This window comes from Vanessa atalanta, chromosome 24 (genome assembly GCF_905147765.1).
Source record: "Vanessa atalanta chromosome 24, ilVanAtal1.2, whole genome shotgun sequence".
Classification (NCBI taxonomy): Eukaryota; Metazoa; Arthropoda; class Insecta; order Lepidoptera; family Nymphalidae; genus Vanessa; species Vanessa atalanta.
Window position 1 is genome coordinate 2,235,432 of NC_061894.1, and position 14,614 is coordinate 2,250,045.

Sequence of the window (14,614 nt, forward strand, 5' to 3'; positions counted from 1 at the left end):
AAAAACCTACTATATTACTATATGTAATTTTTTATGTAAAAGAAAATTATAAATACATCGATTTATATACTTTTGTTAGGGACTATTGCAAATCTGTTCGAGTAGTGTTCTGATGACAAATGAAGACTGTCAGTGTGAGCCCAAAGCACTTAACCGATACCTCGTAATGCCTATTCAGTGTCAGTTCATTTAAGTTTCGATGGCTCGTCGATCAACGACTTCAAACCCCAACATGTAGACGCAGACTTGATTTATCGTAACAAATACTACACAAACAAATTACTCACTGGTGTTGATGATTCCGTCGATGAATTCGTTTCGCTGAATAAAGCCGTTGTTGTCCTTGTCCATCTTGCGGAAGAGATCCGTGAGACGGGACTTCTTGTGATTCATGAACTTCAGGAACTGTGAGACAAACGTTATTATCAGATAGGTAGTTGAAAATAATATTATTGAAGTAACACCCGTTTGATATATTGTTTTCATACTAATTAAATTAATCAGATGATCTACGAGACTTACTTAGTTTTTACAAGTAATTATGTCACCTACCCTACTTATTAGCAATAATATATCAGTGGGTATAATAGAGGAAATGCATTAAAAATATGATTATTTAATCAACAATTGTTTGAATTTTTGTGTAAAAACAATAATTCTCACAATCAATTTCAAAATAAATTCTAATTAGAAAAGTTGTAGAATGTTTGGCAAAATCGTACCCTCTTTCTCCAATCGTCCCAGCTGAAGTTGGATACGCGCTGAAGTTCGCGCAAATGAGCGAGACGCTCGTGCAGTCTTCTCTGTCTCTCCCACGCGAGAAGCCACACAGTGCGCCATTTGTCCCAGAGTTGTTTCACACGAGGAGACCTGAACTCCGGTTCTGCGCCTTTGCTATTTGATATAATGCTAGTTTTAATATTGCTGCCTCGAACTTACATAACCGTTTTCGAGGTATATTTTCTGATAAGATTTATTTGAATGATATATTAAAAAAAAAAATCCTTTAATTAGAAGATAAAAAAGTATAAGAAATATTGATTAATTACAATTTAGAAACAGTATGAAACATTATTTTATATGGTATCAATATAATGTTGCAACAAATAAAAATAAATCAAGGTACTTTTACTGTTATTTTCAAGCGTAAACAACTCATGCTGATTTCAAACAAAAGTTACTAGCAATATATACACTGTGTTTATAGCAACAAACATTAAAAATATAAAACACATAAGCAAACTGTAACAGTTTTAACACAATAGTGTTGAAATAACTGGTTATGTAATATTACTTTTTGAAAGAATGATTGTGTTTCATTTAAAATGTAATATGATTACTTACACAATGCGTATTACAGACAGGTTATAAAAAAACTTCTAAACAAATCTTTAACAAACCTTCGACGAGAATACATACACAGTGTATAGATAAACTATTAAATATAAATAACTTAATCTAATAAATAAAACTACTTAAATTTAATAAAATAATTGTAGATTCAAATCAATTTAACGAAAAATTTAAAAATATTGACCTCTATCGGGGTTTTCGTATTCGCAAGAAAACAATATTGTCAGATGAAAAAGTTATTTGAAAAAAAAATGCTTTCGATTTGATACTTGATTGATTTGACACGAGATAAGAAAGTATATGCTGCGATAAGACATTCGATTTCTGTCGCGTAAATGTGGCAGAAGTTTTGCAATGACCTGTTGATGAATATTTAGCCTTACCTTCCTTTAGGCGGGAACCTCGGTCCGTAATGCGGCAGGTTGCGGTCAGGGGAGTCACGTCCGGGACTCAGGCGACTAAAGCACACATTTAAATGAGCACACGCTATTAACATTAAAGTACCCATACCTTGCTTGTTGTTAGTTACTGGTGCGCTTGAAGTTAGTAATCACGTAGGTATTAGTGACAGCGGTACTTTTGTACTAAGGATGGTGTTAGATAGTTGGAGAAAAGAGAAAGAAGAATTAAAATGAGGGTAGGAAAATTGATTAAAAGGAACTGGATGAGGAGATGTTTGTTTTAATTATAGAAATAGCAAAGAAAAAAAAAGGAGTAACTAGGACTACTAATATTAAAAATATGGCGACATATTGGAAACGTATAGCTCAATTTAATCGTACTTATATACTTGACAATTAAATCAACAACAAATCCAGGTTATACTGTTTTCGTCGTAAATGTCTTCGATATAAAACTGTGAGTGATTCAAGTTTATTTAATAATAATAACGTTTTGATTTAAAGTATGATTCAAAGGGTACAGTAAAAGGATATTACATTGGAAAGTTCTAGAAGATTCGGGAAGATTCTTACCACCGTCTCTCCAGCTACAGGTTAACCATGAACCGTGTCTTAGTACATAATTGGCTAAATATTAGTGCAACTAATTACATACATACCCTTAATAAGTTGTTAATAGACAGCAGCGTTGTGTGATGTTAGTCGAGAAGCCAACATTGTTATAATGTTGTACATTAGTAATAAAATAAATGAACAATTATTTCGTATTGAAGATTTGGGAAAAGTATGAAAAGTCAACTCGAGGACTATTATGGTCATCAATTCGTTTAATATTTAGAATGAACGGAATAAGTATAATGACGTCATTAAGTGGAAGCGAATTATGAAACGGTCCAGAACATCGACTTTTAAATATTGACAAAAAAAACAATCAAAATAAAGTTTTAAGGTGTTATTATAAATAATAACTAAAGCAAAATGTTGCATGCTCGTAATAACATAGTTATAATAATAAAAACAATTCTACAGAACTAACTAAGTGTTTACATAATATTTAAAACCCAAAAGCTAATAAAACATACACTCAAACTATAATGTATAGAAAATAAATATATTTTATATAACTTATATATAAAAACTGATTCATATATATTTTTAAAAATATATATAAAATTACAAATAATTATAAAATGCTTTTAATAAATATTTTCTATACAAAATATCAATCCATAGACAATCCTAGAATAAAAACCACATCAAACCTTCCTCGCCTACTTCGACTGTGTATCCTGGACCTGCCGTCGCCAAGCGTGACATAGAGGACGAGACAGAAAGCCACATTTACATATGTTAGAGCGAGATGAAGCTTGTTTTGTTATTGCGTACAAAGAGAGTGATGTGAGAGTAGTGCATTCTTAGAAGTTTGTAAGTAAAGGGTGATCAATAGTGTACACTGTTTGGCTGACTCGACTAACTTTCGAAATTTATATAATTATCTATCTGTATTTTATTTGACTGACTTTTGATATCTTTAATTAAAATACAATATACATCGCGCTCTTGGTACTGCACTTAAATATATAGATTAACACGGAAAGCTTATTGATGGTAGTAATGTATATGTATTAATATGTAAAAGCATTAATAATGATTATTCTTCACCCTTTTATGGTGTAGTGGCATAGTCACCACAATTATACATTAATATAATCCCATGTTTAATATTAACAATCCATTTTCAAGTTACAAATAATGAGACGATCACAAAAAAAATTATATGAAAAAAATTATAATGAAAAAGTTTAGATGAAAATTATAAAAAAATAAATATCCAAACAAACCTGTAACGCCTACTGCCATAATAATCTGGCGATACTGATCTCTCTCTATGAAGGTCGTGTTGCGAGCCGCGACTGTGGCAACATTCACATCATGCAATGACGTCACAAGATGGCGGCGACGGGTGAAATAAAACGAAATAAGAAAGCGTGATTTTTGATGATTGATGGCGGTGTGGCATAAAAATTAAATACAACACAATATTTGAATAACAAACACAAATGTGATGGAAAAATTATAAGAATAAAAAATATTGCTATTAACAAGAAAAACAAAACAGTGAAATTAAGAAAATGATTGTCTCTCTTGCACCGTGTGACTAGATTTGTCAACTGTTGCTCTGTACTTTAAATAAGTTTATGTATAGTTTTGATAAGTTCTCAATATACGGTATTTATTGAAAATAATTTCGCGATTTTAACAACTATGCTAAGTATAAGCGCACTAAAATTTACTAATTAATACATGAGTAATTTCATTGGTGAATAAAAAGTACCCATATACTACTGAGTACTACTCCTTAAATAAGGTTTATTTTTATTTTTGTTTTCGTTTCGCCTTATTAATCTTTTTTCTAATGCAACATTTTCTATATTTATATTATTGTCACATAGTGCAAGAGTTTCAACAAAAAAATCACAGCTATTACATACCTGGGCGTTCCTTTAATCGCTGTTTTAGCTGAAACTTTACGCGGTGTTGATTCACGACCTTGACTTTGACTCTTGACCTATTAAAAAAAAGTAAATTTTTGTCATAGTTGGAGTAACAAAGAGTTGTTGACAACATTAAGAGTTATTTTATTTGAGTTATGTAAAAAAAACTTACTTGGTAAGCCTTGCAGACTCTGTCGACTTCGTTCTGGCGCTTCTGCGTGTGTTCCATCAAGTCCTTGTGGTCTTCAATCTGGCCTTCCAGCAATTCGATCGATTCGGGCAGAGGTTCAGCTTCCAAAGCTAAATTTAACGATAACATTACAAAATAAGTAGTCAATGACAATAATATAAATTATTCTATATGAACCAAAATATTTTTTGGCAATAAGTTATTTTCTAATAATAATCTTTATTAATATTCACGGTATTTACCTATAAGGGTAGTCTCGAGTCCGCAGAGCCATTGCAGTAGCTCTTCCAGAACCAGATCGAGGTCCTTCAAGCTCTGCAGATGTGTCTCCAGTTTGCTACCGCGTTGCATCGCCCATTGCCATACCTGAGACAGATTGGGAACGATTAAATACCTTTATGCTATATATTATGTTTTTAGTTTTTATCCTACAGGTTTATCAAAACTTACTAGGACTCAACCTCGTACATTATGATGTAAGAAGGAATATTTTAAAGTATTCAGCTAATAAAATGTAAAACAAAAATTTTAATAGTGTATATGACATTAAATATTATTTTCTTAGAAAAAAAATAATTAAATGTTGATTCGAGAGTCGTTGTTTTATATATCACTGCTAATATCAATAATAACGTATAAATCGTTTTTAATGTAATATATTTATTATTATTTTATAATATATTTCAGAGTGTCATGTAAGCATACTGTAAGGAACATAAACTACTTTTGTACATTGTTGTTGTGCTGATAAACACTGGGCTTAACATGTTACTTTCCTTGTTCTTATAACAACACTGGCTCATCCATAATGTAAACAGAAACACGGCTCCATAGAATATTGCAATTTTTCCGCGTAATAAGAGCTAAGTGGGTAACATCACCCAGACTGTCGGGAAAGCCCGTAACACATCGGTAACCTCAAAGTATCCGATTGTTTAATTAAAGTCTCATAATATTTCAACATACTAGTAGTATAAGTCTCGCATAAGTATTATAAATTATGTCTTATCTCATGTTGCACATCATAGACAAATAACAAAATCAATCACCTGTCCCGCTGAAACTTTACTAAATATTCTTAAAACTGGCAACACTGACATCGTTAACTTTCTCGGTTCACTCGACGAGTTTGTGTTCATTTTTACAACTATTATATTAAAATTATTTAAGGCACTTTATATAATATAACAAGAAGCACGGATATGTGAATTTAGTAAATAAGAACTAGAATTAAATTCGATATCATTAAGATAAGATATCACGATTAAGGTTAAGACATTTTTATCAATGAATTTTTTTGCAATCTTTTAATGTATCGTTCCGATATTTCAAGGTTTTGGATTATGTACGTTATATATAAATAATAAACGATTTTTTTAAAAGCTACCTGTTACCTGGTATATTAAAATGTTCCATTCTATTATTTATAATAATAAATATACTATCTTACTTCACTTGGTGGTAGGTATTACCCACTCATAACATATTATACCACCAATCAACAACACTAAATATTTTTGTATATTATATACATATACATATGTATATCGATCTCGATGGTGTCCTTATCGAGTGATGATCGAGTATAGCAACTAATTGATTGTGCAACTTAATAGTAGAAAAAGAAAGCAAATAAGAATCACTGACCTCGTCCCATCGACTCTGTATGATCGTTATCCAGTGCTTGATGACCGTCACCGCGTCGGGATGAGCCTTGGCGAGGATGGCGTGAGCGAGCGCTATCGTGTCGTCCTTGTCCCTCTGCTTGTCTGCGAGCTCGCGCGCGAACCGTTCGTGATCGAGAAGCTGTTGCTGGGTCTCCTGCTCGCCTTCCGGCAGCTGGCCCGAGAAGCGCAGCTTGGTCTCCGCGTCGGAGAGCCATTCGAGCAGCATGTTCACGGATTTGTGGAGACGCTCAGCCTATGAAAGTGGATTTCATGGAAATATTATATGGGAAAGTACAGTGTCCTCTAACTGATGATTCAAACGATTGTACGGAATATTGAGTGGTATATATTTTAGTTTTTACAATAATAGGTAGGTGATCAGGTGTAAAATTAAATATATAACATTATGTCACCATAAAGTAATTAATTGTAATAATTTTCCAAAGAAATACTCTTGTATTTTGTTCTTACCTCTTTCAACGCTCCTTCTAGCTTGCTCGCCTTCGTTTCGCTGAGGCTTTGTACGGCGTCCCACGCTTGCTTCAGTTCGTTGCACTGTTGTTTGATATTGGAAGCATCTTCTAGTGGAACCTAGGACACAAAAATATACAAGTAAATTAAACTTGAAATTAAAAAATGTATATTTATATATATTATTAATTGCTTGCGTTTCATTTTATTTAGAAGTAGCTTAAAACTCACTGTAGCTTCGAGATCTCGGCCGGTCTTCAGGACGGATTGCATTTGCTGCTCGCGAGAGTGTAGGTCTTCTTCGAATTGCTGTAAAACATCATTTATTATGTATTGACTAATTCTTTCATTTGCTTTAATTATTGTATAAATGAGGTTCATGAGTGTAAGCTTATTTCACGATATAAAATTAAGCTGCCGAAATTATATTTTTATATTATTCAAACTTTTGACAGTTTTATAAAATGTTTGTATAATTTGTAAAAAAAATAAATTGAATAATTTTTAAAAAAGGTTGTGTATTTTTCTCAGACACCAGACGAGATGGCCTCGTGGTTAGAATGCGTGTATTTTGTGATGTGATTTGATGATTGCGGGTTTGTTTATAATACATCTTGTGCTCGGCGTAAAAAAAAACATCGCGAGGAAAAACCTGTATATATCTAATTTCTAATAGAGCACCAACTGCATTGGAAAACGTGGTGGAATCAGCTCCAAATCTTTCCCTCAAAGGAAGAGGAGGCCTTAGTCCAACAGTGGGACGTCTACAGATTGTTAATTAACTTTGTTCCGATGAGTAAATATTGCAATAAAGTCGTAAGTGCGCGCTCGTACCTTGTGCTGCTCGATGAGCGCCATGACGGTGTCCAGGTCGCCGTGCACGGGCGCGTCGCCGGCCAGCTGCGCGCGCACGCGCTGCAGCCACTCCAGCAGCGCGCACATCGCCTCCACGAACTGCCCCGAGTACAGCAGCGCCTCCTCCAGCCGCCGCTGTCTGCTCGCGCAAACGACACGGACGATCAGGCGAACGTTGAATAATTCAATAAATTATACTTTGCATTGAAGTGTTTCATTTCGAAAGGTAAGTGGCGTCGGACAGTATAAGGCACATTGGCCTCATGGCTCATTCGCAAATAAGTCGGGCAGACTCCGCCTTCCAAAATTAAATTTAATAAAAGGAACTCTCGAAAAGTGATTCTTGCCTCGCGAAGGAATTACTATAACATATTAAAAAGCTCCACATGCCTCACCTCTAGGCTCAAAACGTGTTAAACTTTGAAAAACTAAATTACTATGAGGGGAATAATTCACTTTTATGGTCTTTGAACATTTAATAACTTTTGAGCCAAAACATAAGTATCCCTATGTCTAACAGAACAAATATTTTAAATTGCAATAGAAATGATGATATTTTAACTGAATTTCTTACCTGTCCACTGCTTTAGAGCAAACAGTCGTCCACTTGGTCTTCAAGTCGGATAACATATTTCGCAGTACGGGTTCGTCCGTCTTGGGCGCCTTGTCCTTGAGCTGCTTGCCAGTCTTGCTCGTCTGGTCGTAGACTGGCTGTTTGGCCGCTAGAGCCTTTTGGAACTCGCGATGTTTGTTGAGTCTATGATAAAACGGGAGATATGATATTATAGGACGTTATATAGGGAGAGGTTTTTATTATTAATCTTTAATGTTTTGGGTTTAATTTCGATAAGATATTCATGATTTTAAGTCTATTCGAAGTTACCTGAGTTTAATCTTTTCGGGATCGTTGACGGTCGTCTCGGAGTTGAGTTGGTCCAACTGCTGTTCGGTTTCGCTCAGCCAGCTCATCAAGTTCGTCCTGAACGAAAGCACGCCATTAGTATTTCGTTTTACAGAATGCACGTATACACATTCGACGGAGACGCACCACATGTCGTGGAAGTCGCGCGCCTCCTTGAGCGCGTGGTCGAGCGCGCGCGTGCGCTCGGCGGCGCGCGCCACCACGCGCTCCCAGCGGTGCTGCACGGACACCAGCAGGTTCTTGATGAGGATCACGTCCTGCTTCTGGCTGAAGTACTTCAGGTGCGTGCCCTTCTTGTCCAGCTGCAGCATGCTCTCGCGGTGCGACGACACCTCCTTCTGGAACGCCTTGTGCTCCTCCACCTGGCCTGGGGGCGGGTGCGAATCGATCGGTTACTTCGATTGAGTGCTCTCTTTTTCCTTTTTAACTTACGGGTCCTATCTATTAATAACATTACTCACTCAGCAACGTCTCCATCACTCGGGAGACGGGTTTGGCGGATGTTAAATTCTTCTCGGCGCTGGTCAACCAATCCACGAACGCCTGTAGAGCGTCGTGGAACTCCGTCGCTTCCTTGAGGGCGATCTCCAGTTTGATCTTCTTGTCTGATGCTCTATAACAGAAAAGTAATAAATAAGTACAATTATATTTCAAAATATTTAACATTAGAGTAATACTAATATGTTTTTAACATAATGAGCAAATATTTTTTTTGTCAACCCTACTCACTTTCTGTTACAGGTGTTTTAGAAGTAATACGATTCATAAAAGTAGACTTAGTCAAAACATACTAAGACTGTCAATGTGAATGCAACTTACCTAGAGGTAACATTGTCCCATCTAGACTTGAGGTTGGTCAGGTTGAGATGGAGCTGGGATGTTGGGTTTGGCTTGGCTTGCCGTTTGATGTACTCTTGGCCCTGTTGCAGAACCGCGTCGACCTTGGGTCGGTTTGCTTCTATCTCATTGTATACCTCCTGTAGAGTGAATAAAAAAGTTATTAAACTAACTACACGTCTCAGTATAGTTAAATGATTTGCGTCAGAAAAAATCAATAATATGTAAAATTCTAAAAAAGTTTTACTTGACAAGATACTCCCTACATAATATTAACTGGTTAGAGTATATACGTCAATAAAATAAGAATGACGCAAGTAACATTTGTGTGCACACACACGTCCAAATGTTTATGTGTTTGTACGGGTATTAAAGATCTCATTTTCTTAAAAAAAAGTTGTTACGTGCCCGACTAAAATACACGACTAATACCATGTGAGATCCAGCAGATTATATTGCTATATTTTAAATACAGTCTAGTGTTTACTAGACTTACCATAAACCGTTCGAGTTGTTCAGTGGCAGTTTCAGGCAGACCACCTACGGGCTTAGAGGCAGCGATCACGCTGTCTACTTCCGACAGCCAGGATAATAGATCTCCGATCTCCGCGTTGAAGCTGTCGACAAAAGTATTCACCATTAGACGTAATTTAATTTAATTTTTACCAAACTATTGTAAATAGAATTAACTGTAACCTGAATTATGTGAAAAAAATTGTATCATTGCTTTGAGCGTCTGATATATTATATCTGCAATTGCTATTTAATTAGTTCATATGTTTATCAAAATTTTAAATTTTTTGTTTTTACCTCTGAGCTTCTCGCAAAGCGTCCTCCAATTCCGCTTGGCGATCTCTTGCCTTCTGTTGTAATTCGCGCCATTTTCTGTTCAGTGTTGCCAGTTTCTCTGCAGTTTCACCGGCTTCGTCGGATTCTATTTTTTTGAATGCGACATTATACTTTATGAATGATTTTTTTTATAGACAACAATATTAGGTATATAAATTGCATGAGAATTGTTATAAGCAAAAAATGTATCTCATGTCCTTCTTCCGACTTTTATGGTAATTAAGTAGTTTGTAAATAATTATTATATAAGTGACGTCACATTTAAACAAACACAAAAGCGTAAGCATTAAGGCTCATTAATAAGTACGATTAAACCAATATTAGTTGAATTTTAAGTTATAATTTCCAGTATTAAATTTCATATACGAATTTCCGTATAAATTTTTTTGAACAAAAGTAATGGTATTAGCAATAAAAAAATTAAATTTTTAAAACGTTTAGACGTTTTTTCCTCAATGTTTACTTTAAATAAAAAATATATCTTATAGAGACCATTATTATACCCATAGATAAGAAATAAGAACAGAGTATAGGAGAAATGGCAATTGCGCGGTCTATATAAAATTCTTGATGATTTAGTATAGGTCGTATTATACGAATACATATGCCATTTCCAGCTATAATCTGATGTTAGAAGCAGCCCAGTGCACACACGTACCCGTACCCTGCTGCACGAGTTGTGCTCCCGCCTCGTTGAGCGAATCCACGCTGGGCTGGTGGGCCGCGATGTCATTCACTAGCACCTTCAGCTTCGCCAGCTCCACCTCCAGGATCTGAGGGTCGCCCGCCACCTGCAAGAAGAACACTCTCAGTATTTTCATGCGCTAATGTGCGCTCAAAAAATACGAACTGTGTTTCTTTGACCGATACACACATAAATTATGATCGGAGACTTGACGGTACTTATTTAACTCGTGGATAATAAGTTAATAAACAATTGGCGTACCGGTTTAAGCGTGTCGAGCGTGTCGCTGGTGTGCTGTATCCAGGCGAGCGTGTCCCGCAGCGCGTGCTGCAGCTGCCCCAGGCGCAGCAGCGCCCGCTCCAGCTGCTGCTGGCGCTCCACCATGCCGCGCAGCAGCGCCGCCCAGCGCGTGTTCACCTCGCCCAGCGGCTGCTTGATGGCAGACGCCTGTTCCGACGACGTGCGCTCCGTCAGTTCCGCCGCTTGTCTGCGCAGACGCCATGGTTATATCGTTTATTATATTAGAGCGTGGCAGAAAAGGAAGTATTGAGGGGATAGAAAATGATGATTGAATAGGCGTTATAATTATCGATCTAAACTTCTTAAATTCAGAGTTGTTCACTAGTCTACAAAGCAGACATGCAAATGTTCATTTATATTTTATATTTTCGTTTTTATATTTCAGAAGTTGCATTAATTATTATTTAATCTATAAGTTATAAAACATTAACATCACAGAGAAATAATTAGGTTTTAATTAGGTAACTGAGTAGAGAAGTTTAATCATAGAGCATACAAAAACATGGATGTTAATAAAGGAGTCAGGAGAAACGAACACAAAAAAACAACACATATACGATATAGAATGAAATAGATAACCTCGTACGGTCAGAACAAAACATAAGTTATTTTTAAATATAATATATTGACCATTTTCCCATAAATTATGTTCTACATCTAAATTACAAAAAAAATATTATATGGAAATTTTCTATTCTGACAGTGCGAATTTATCGTAATTGTTTTACGTATATCAGACATACACTACAGCTACTTATAACGAAAACGGAACACAAGCAACACTCATAATTTGTTATTAATAATTCTTGCCTCATCAAACTCCTTCTCAAGAAGAATCGTTGCGCGGGGGAACATAAAAAATTAGTACACGATTAATATGGAGAATTGCTTCAAAATGTATTATTCAGGTACCGGACGATTATATCAAATTAAGGATCTTGGTAAATGGTAAATACTGTTTTAGTCCATTCTATCAGGATTTAATAATAATTAATTTAATGGTTGGTTTCTACATTTAATCAAAGTTTATACAGGATAAATAAAAAGTACAGAAATATGCTTAATTTCCTGGTATTGCCATAAACTGACGAAATTTAATTCATTTTATATTAATTAGATCATGTTATTTCCATCACCATAAAATTATTGTCACTGTTAAATTATTTTATTTTAAGTTAAATTAAATATATAAATTTACTAGATTAAATATTTTACATTTAGTGAAACGATGTTTACCTGTTGAGAGCCTCAACTTTGACCATGTGTGGGTCAACCTCCTGTTTGAAGGAAGCGAGTTGCGCGATCTGGCGCTTAACGGCGTCGATGTCGGATCCCAGCGGACCCATGCGGGAGAATCGCTCCTCAGCCTTGTCGAGGAATTCTTGTAGATTCTGCAGAATTACCCGAAACGATGTTAGTCTCTTTGACTTTTAGATTCAAGATTTATTCCATACGTTTGATATACCTCTTTTTATCCGAAAAAAAATAATTGGCCAACGCCCAGTGAAAATCGCGTACGTATTCCGCGCAGACAATGTTGAGTTCGCAAATTATTTGTCATGGGAAATTATTTATATAATAAAACTTTAAACAACTTTGTTTATGACCCGTATGATGTGTTAAAACATTTTATTACATAATATATTACCTGTAAGGTGTCATGGAATTCCATAGCTTTTTCCATAGCATCGATGAGGTTCTCCTCCCTCCTGGCATAGAGCGCAGTGATGTTGTCCCACGCACTATCCAGATCCTCCATGTGCTTCTTGACTTCCGGTTTGTCAGGTTCTCCACATATTGACATCAGGGTTGATCCAGTTTTCCGCACCTTTTCCACCTATTTTAGACACGACAAAATAAATAACCGATTATTCAAGTCCATTATAACTTTAGATGACTCTGTAATTAATTTAAGAATTTCTGTATAAACTCAAAATGATTATTAATTTACCTCTGGCTTGGTATGGTCAATCTCGTGTCGAATCTCCTGCAGAGCGACTTGTTGCGCCTGTATGGCGAGAGGTTGCGCTGCTGGCGGCGGTTGCGCTGCCAGCGCGTCGGCCAGTTCTCCTAATGCGGCCATCACTGTGTCCAGCTGTTCCCAGAACTTGCGAGCCATCTCCAGCGCGCTGTCGAGCGATTGGCCGCGCTCGCCTGAAGCCTTTTGTACTTCGGCCCATAGTCTGTGCAACATCATGAGGTTGAGTGAATATGTCATGGAAAAAATATACTATAAGTGAGTATTTGAAATTGTTTTACGTTGAGCAACTGAGCCTACTAACTTGGTGAGTTTATCCAGTTTGTTGCGGATATCTCGTACGGCCGGGTCGCTCTTGTTGGCTTTAGCCATTACGTCACTAGCAGCTCGTTGTACCGCGCGGTAGGCCTCCTGCCTCTTATCAAGATCTTCAATGAGAGCATTATTCTCTTCGATCTGGTCCCTGTGTAAAGTAATAGTAGGGGTTAATGACATCATCACATCATACGGTATTATGTGTTTTTGATCAAATAAAAAAGAACTAGTTATTTCAAGTTATGATATAATGAATAATGAATTAATTTATAGCAGGCAAGAACTTAGCAGATACTCTTTTGCACTGACTGAATTACACCGTGTACCGAATTGCACATAATTTGTATTTGAATGTTTTTTGTGTTCGATAGTAGTGTATGCGATATATATAAGGGGCGTGCGGCGTGCGGCGTACTGTATCTTGTGCGGGTGCGCGGACACGGGCTCGGCGCGCTGCAGCTGGTCGGCGGCGCCCGCCAGCGCGCGCACCATGCCCTCCAGCCGCTCCGCGAACACCGCCGACTCCTGCAGCGCCTGCGGGGGCAACGAGAGCTTTGTATAAAATTCAATAAAAAAGAAACCAAGAGAGCCAGCACCGATGCCTTTTTTTCTCTATTTGTAAAACGACAATATATTATACATAGTTAACTTATAAAGATAAAAAAATGTTTTAAAACACAACTTAGGTAAAATATATAATTTGTGACATCCTCTGGTCTAATGTTTATCATAAATAGCATTTAATTTGCTTTTTAGTTATGTTGTCCTTGTCACATACCTGTTCCAATTCCTGTTGTCTCTGTCTGAGCTCAGCTTTGAGCGCATTGTATCTATCGCAGTCGTTCTCCACGATGTCCTGAACCTTAGCGGCGTCTTCCTCCCCGCATAACTTGGACAAAGCTTCTCCGGTCTTTATGAGCTTATCGACTAGCGGTTTATGACCGGCGATAGATTGTTGCAGCATCTGTTCGAGTAAAAATTGGATTAGATATATTAATAAATTATAAAAAAAAACGTAAAAGGTGTTGAACACAAGTCTTGAAAAAAAGCATTTATAGATATTGGTGGTCTATTACTGGTATCGTACCTCGTTCTTATCCTGCTGCTGTGCGATGTGATCGGGGCGCAGAGCAGGCAGCGCCAACGCACCGACCTGCTTCTCCATCTCATCCAACCACGCGCATAGACTGTCGTAATAATTTATATTGTAATGTGTAAAGGCGCGTAGCTCATTTAGTAGTAGAGTGCAAGTGCTAGTTGTAATTTTTAAATATATCTACTCAATATATACAGGAC

At 36.5% G+C, this 14,614-nt stretch overlaps 1 protein-coding gene across 9 annotated transcripts in view; it reads right to left on the reverse strand.

Annotated features, from left to right (window-relative positions):
• The window catches only part of LOC125073351 (dystonin), a 168,658-nt gene that overhangs the window by 12,387 nt on the left and 141,657 nt on the right, over positions 1–14,614 (reverse strand). For 7 of the 9 annotated variants that reach the window (XM_047684148.1, XM_047684147.1, XM_047684145.1 and 4 more), the window contains 29 exons: positions 14,406–14,505; positions 14,097–14,282; positions 13,734–13,852; positions 13,308–13,466; positions 12,977–13,208; positions 12,674–12,862; positions 12,262–12,416; positions 11,836–11,847; positions 10,987–11,212; positions 10,699–10,831; positions 10,002–10,125; positions 9,688–9,808; positions 9,174–9,331; positions 8,816–8,967; positions 8,481–8,721; positions 8,316–8,411; positions 8,007–8,189; positions 7,412–7,571; positions 6,809–6,886; positions 6,578–6,697; positions 6,087–6,359; positions 4,682–4,805; positions 4,422–4,549; positions 4,247–4,323; positions 3,596–3,667; positions 3,017–3,049; positions 1,737–1,811; positions 723–894; positions 288–405 (listed from right to left, as the gene is read on the reverse strand). In XM_047684148.1, coding sequence (XP_047540104.1) covers positions 288–405; positions 723–894; positions 1,737–1,811; positions 3,017–3,049; positions 3,596–3,667; positions 4,247–4,323; positions 4,422–4,549; positions 4,682–4,805; positions 6,087–6,359; positions 6,578–6,697; positions 6,809–6,886; positions 7,412–7,571; positions 8,007–8,189; positions 8,316–8,411; positions 8,481–8,721; positions 8,816–8,967; positions 9,174–9,331; positions 9,688–9,808; positions 10,002–10,125; positions 10,699–10,831; positions 10,987–11,212; positions 11,836–11,847; positions 12,262–12,416; positions 12,674–12,862; positions 12,977–13,208; positions 13,308–13,466; positions 13,734–13,852; positions 14,097–14,282; positions 14,406–14,505 — 4,016 coding nt within the window. The remainder of the gene's footprint in view (positions 1–287; positions 406–722; positions 895–1,736; positions 1,812–3,016; positions 3,050–3,595; positions 3,668–4,246; positions 4,324–4,421; positions 4,550–4,681; positions 4,806–6,086; positions 6,360–6,577; positions 6,698–6,808; positions 6,887–7,411; positions 7,572–8,006; positions 8,190–8,315; positions 8,412–8,480; positions 8,722–8,815; positions 8,968–9,173; positions 9,332–9,687; positions 9,809–10,001; positions 10,126–10,698; positions 10,832–10,986; positions 11,213–11,835; positions 11,848–12,261; positions 12,417–12,673; positions 12,863–12,976; positions 13,209–13,307; positions 13,467–13,733; positions 13,853–14,096; positions 14,283–14,405; positions 14,506–14,614) is intronic. The other 2 variants (XM_047684150.1, XM_047684151.1) reach the window with 1 other exon arrangement.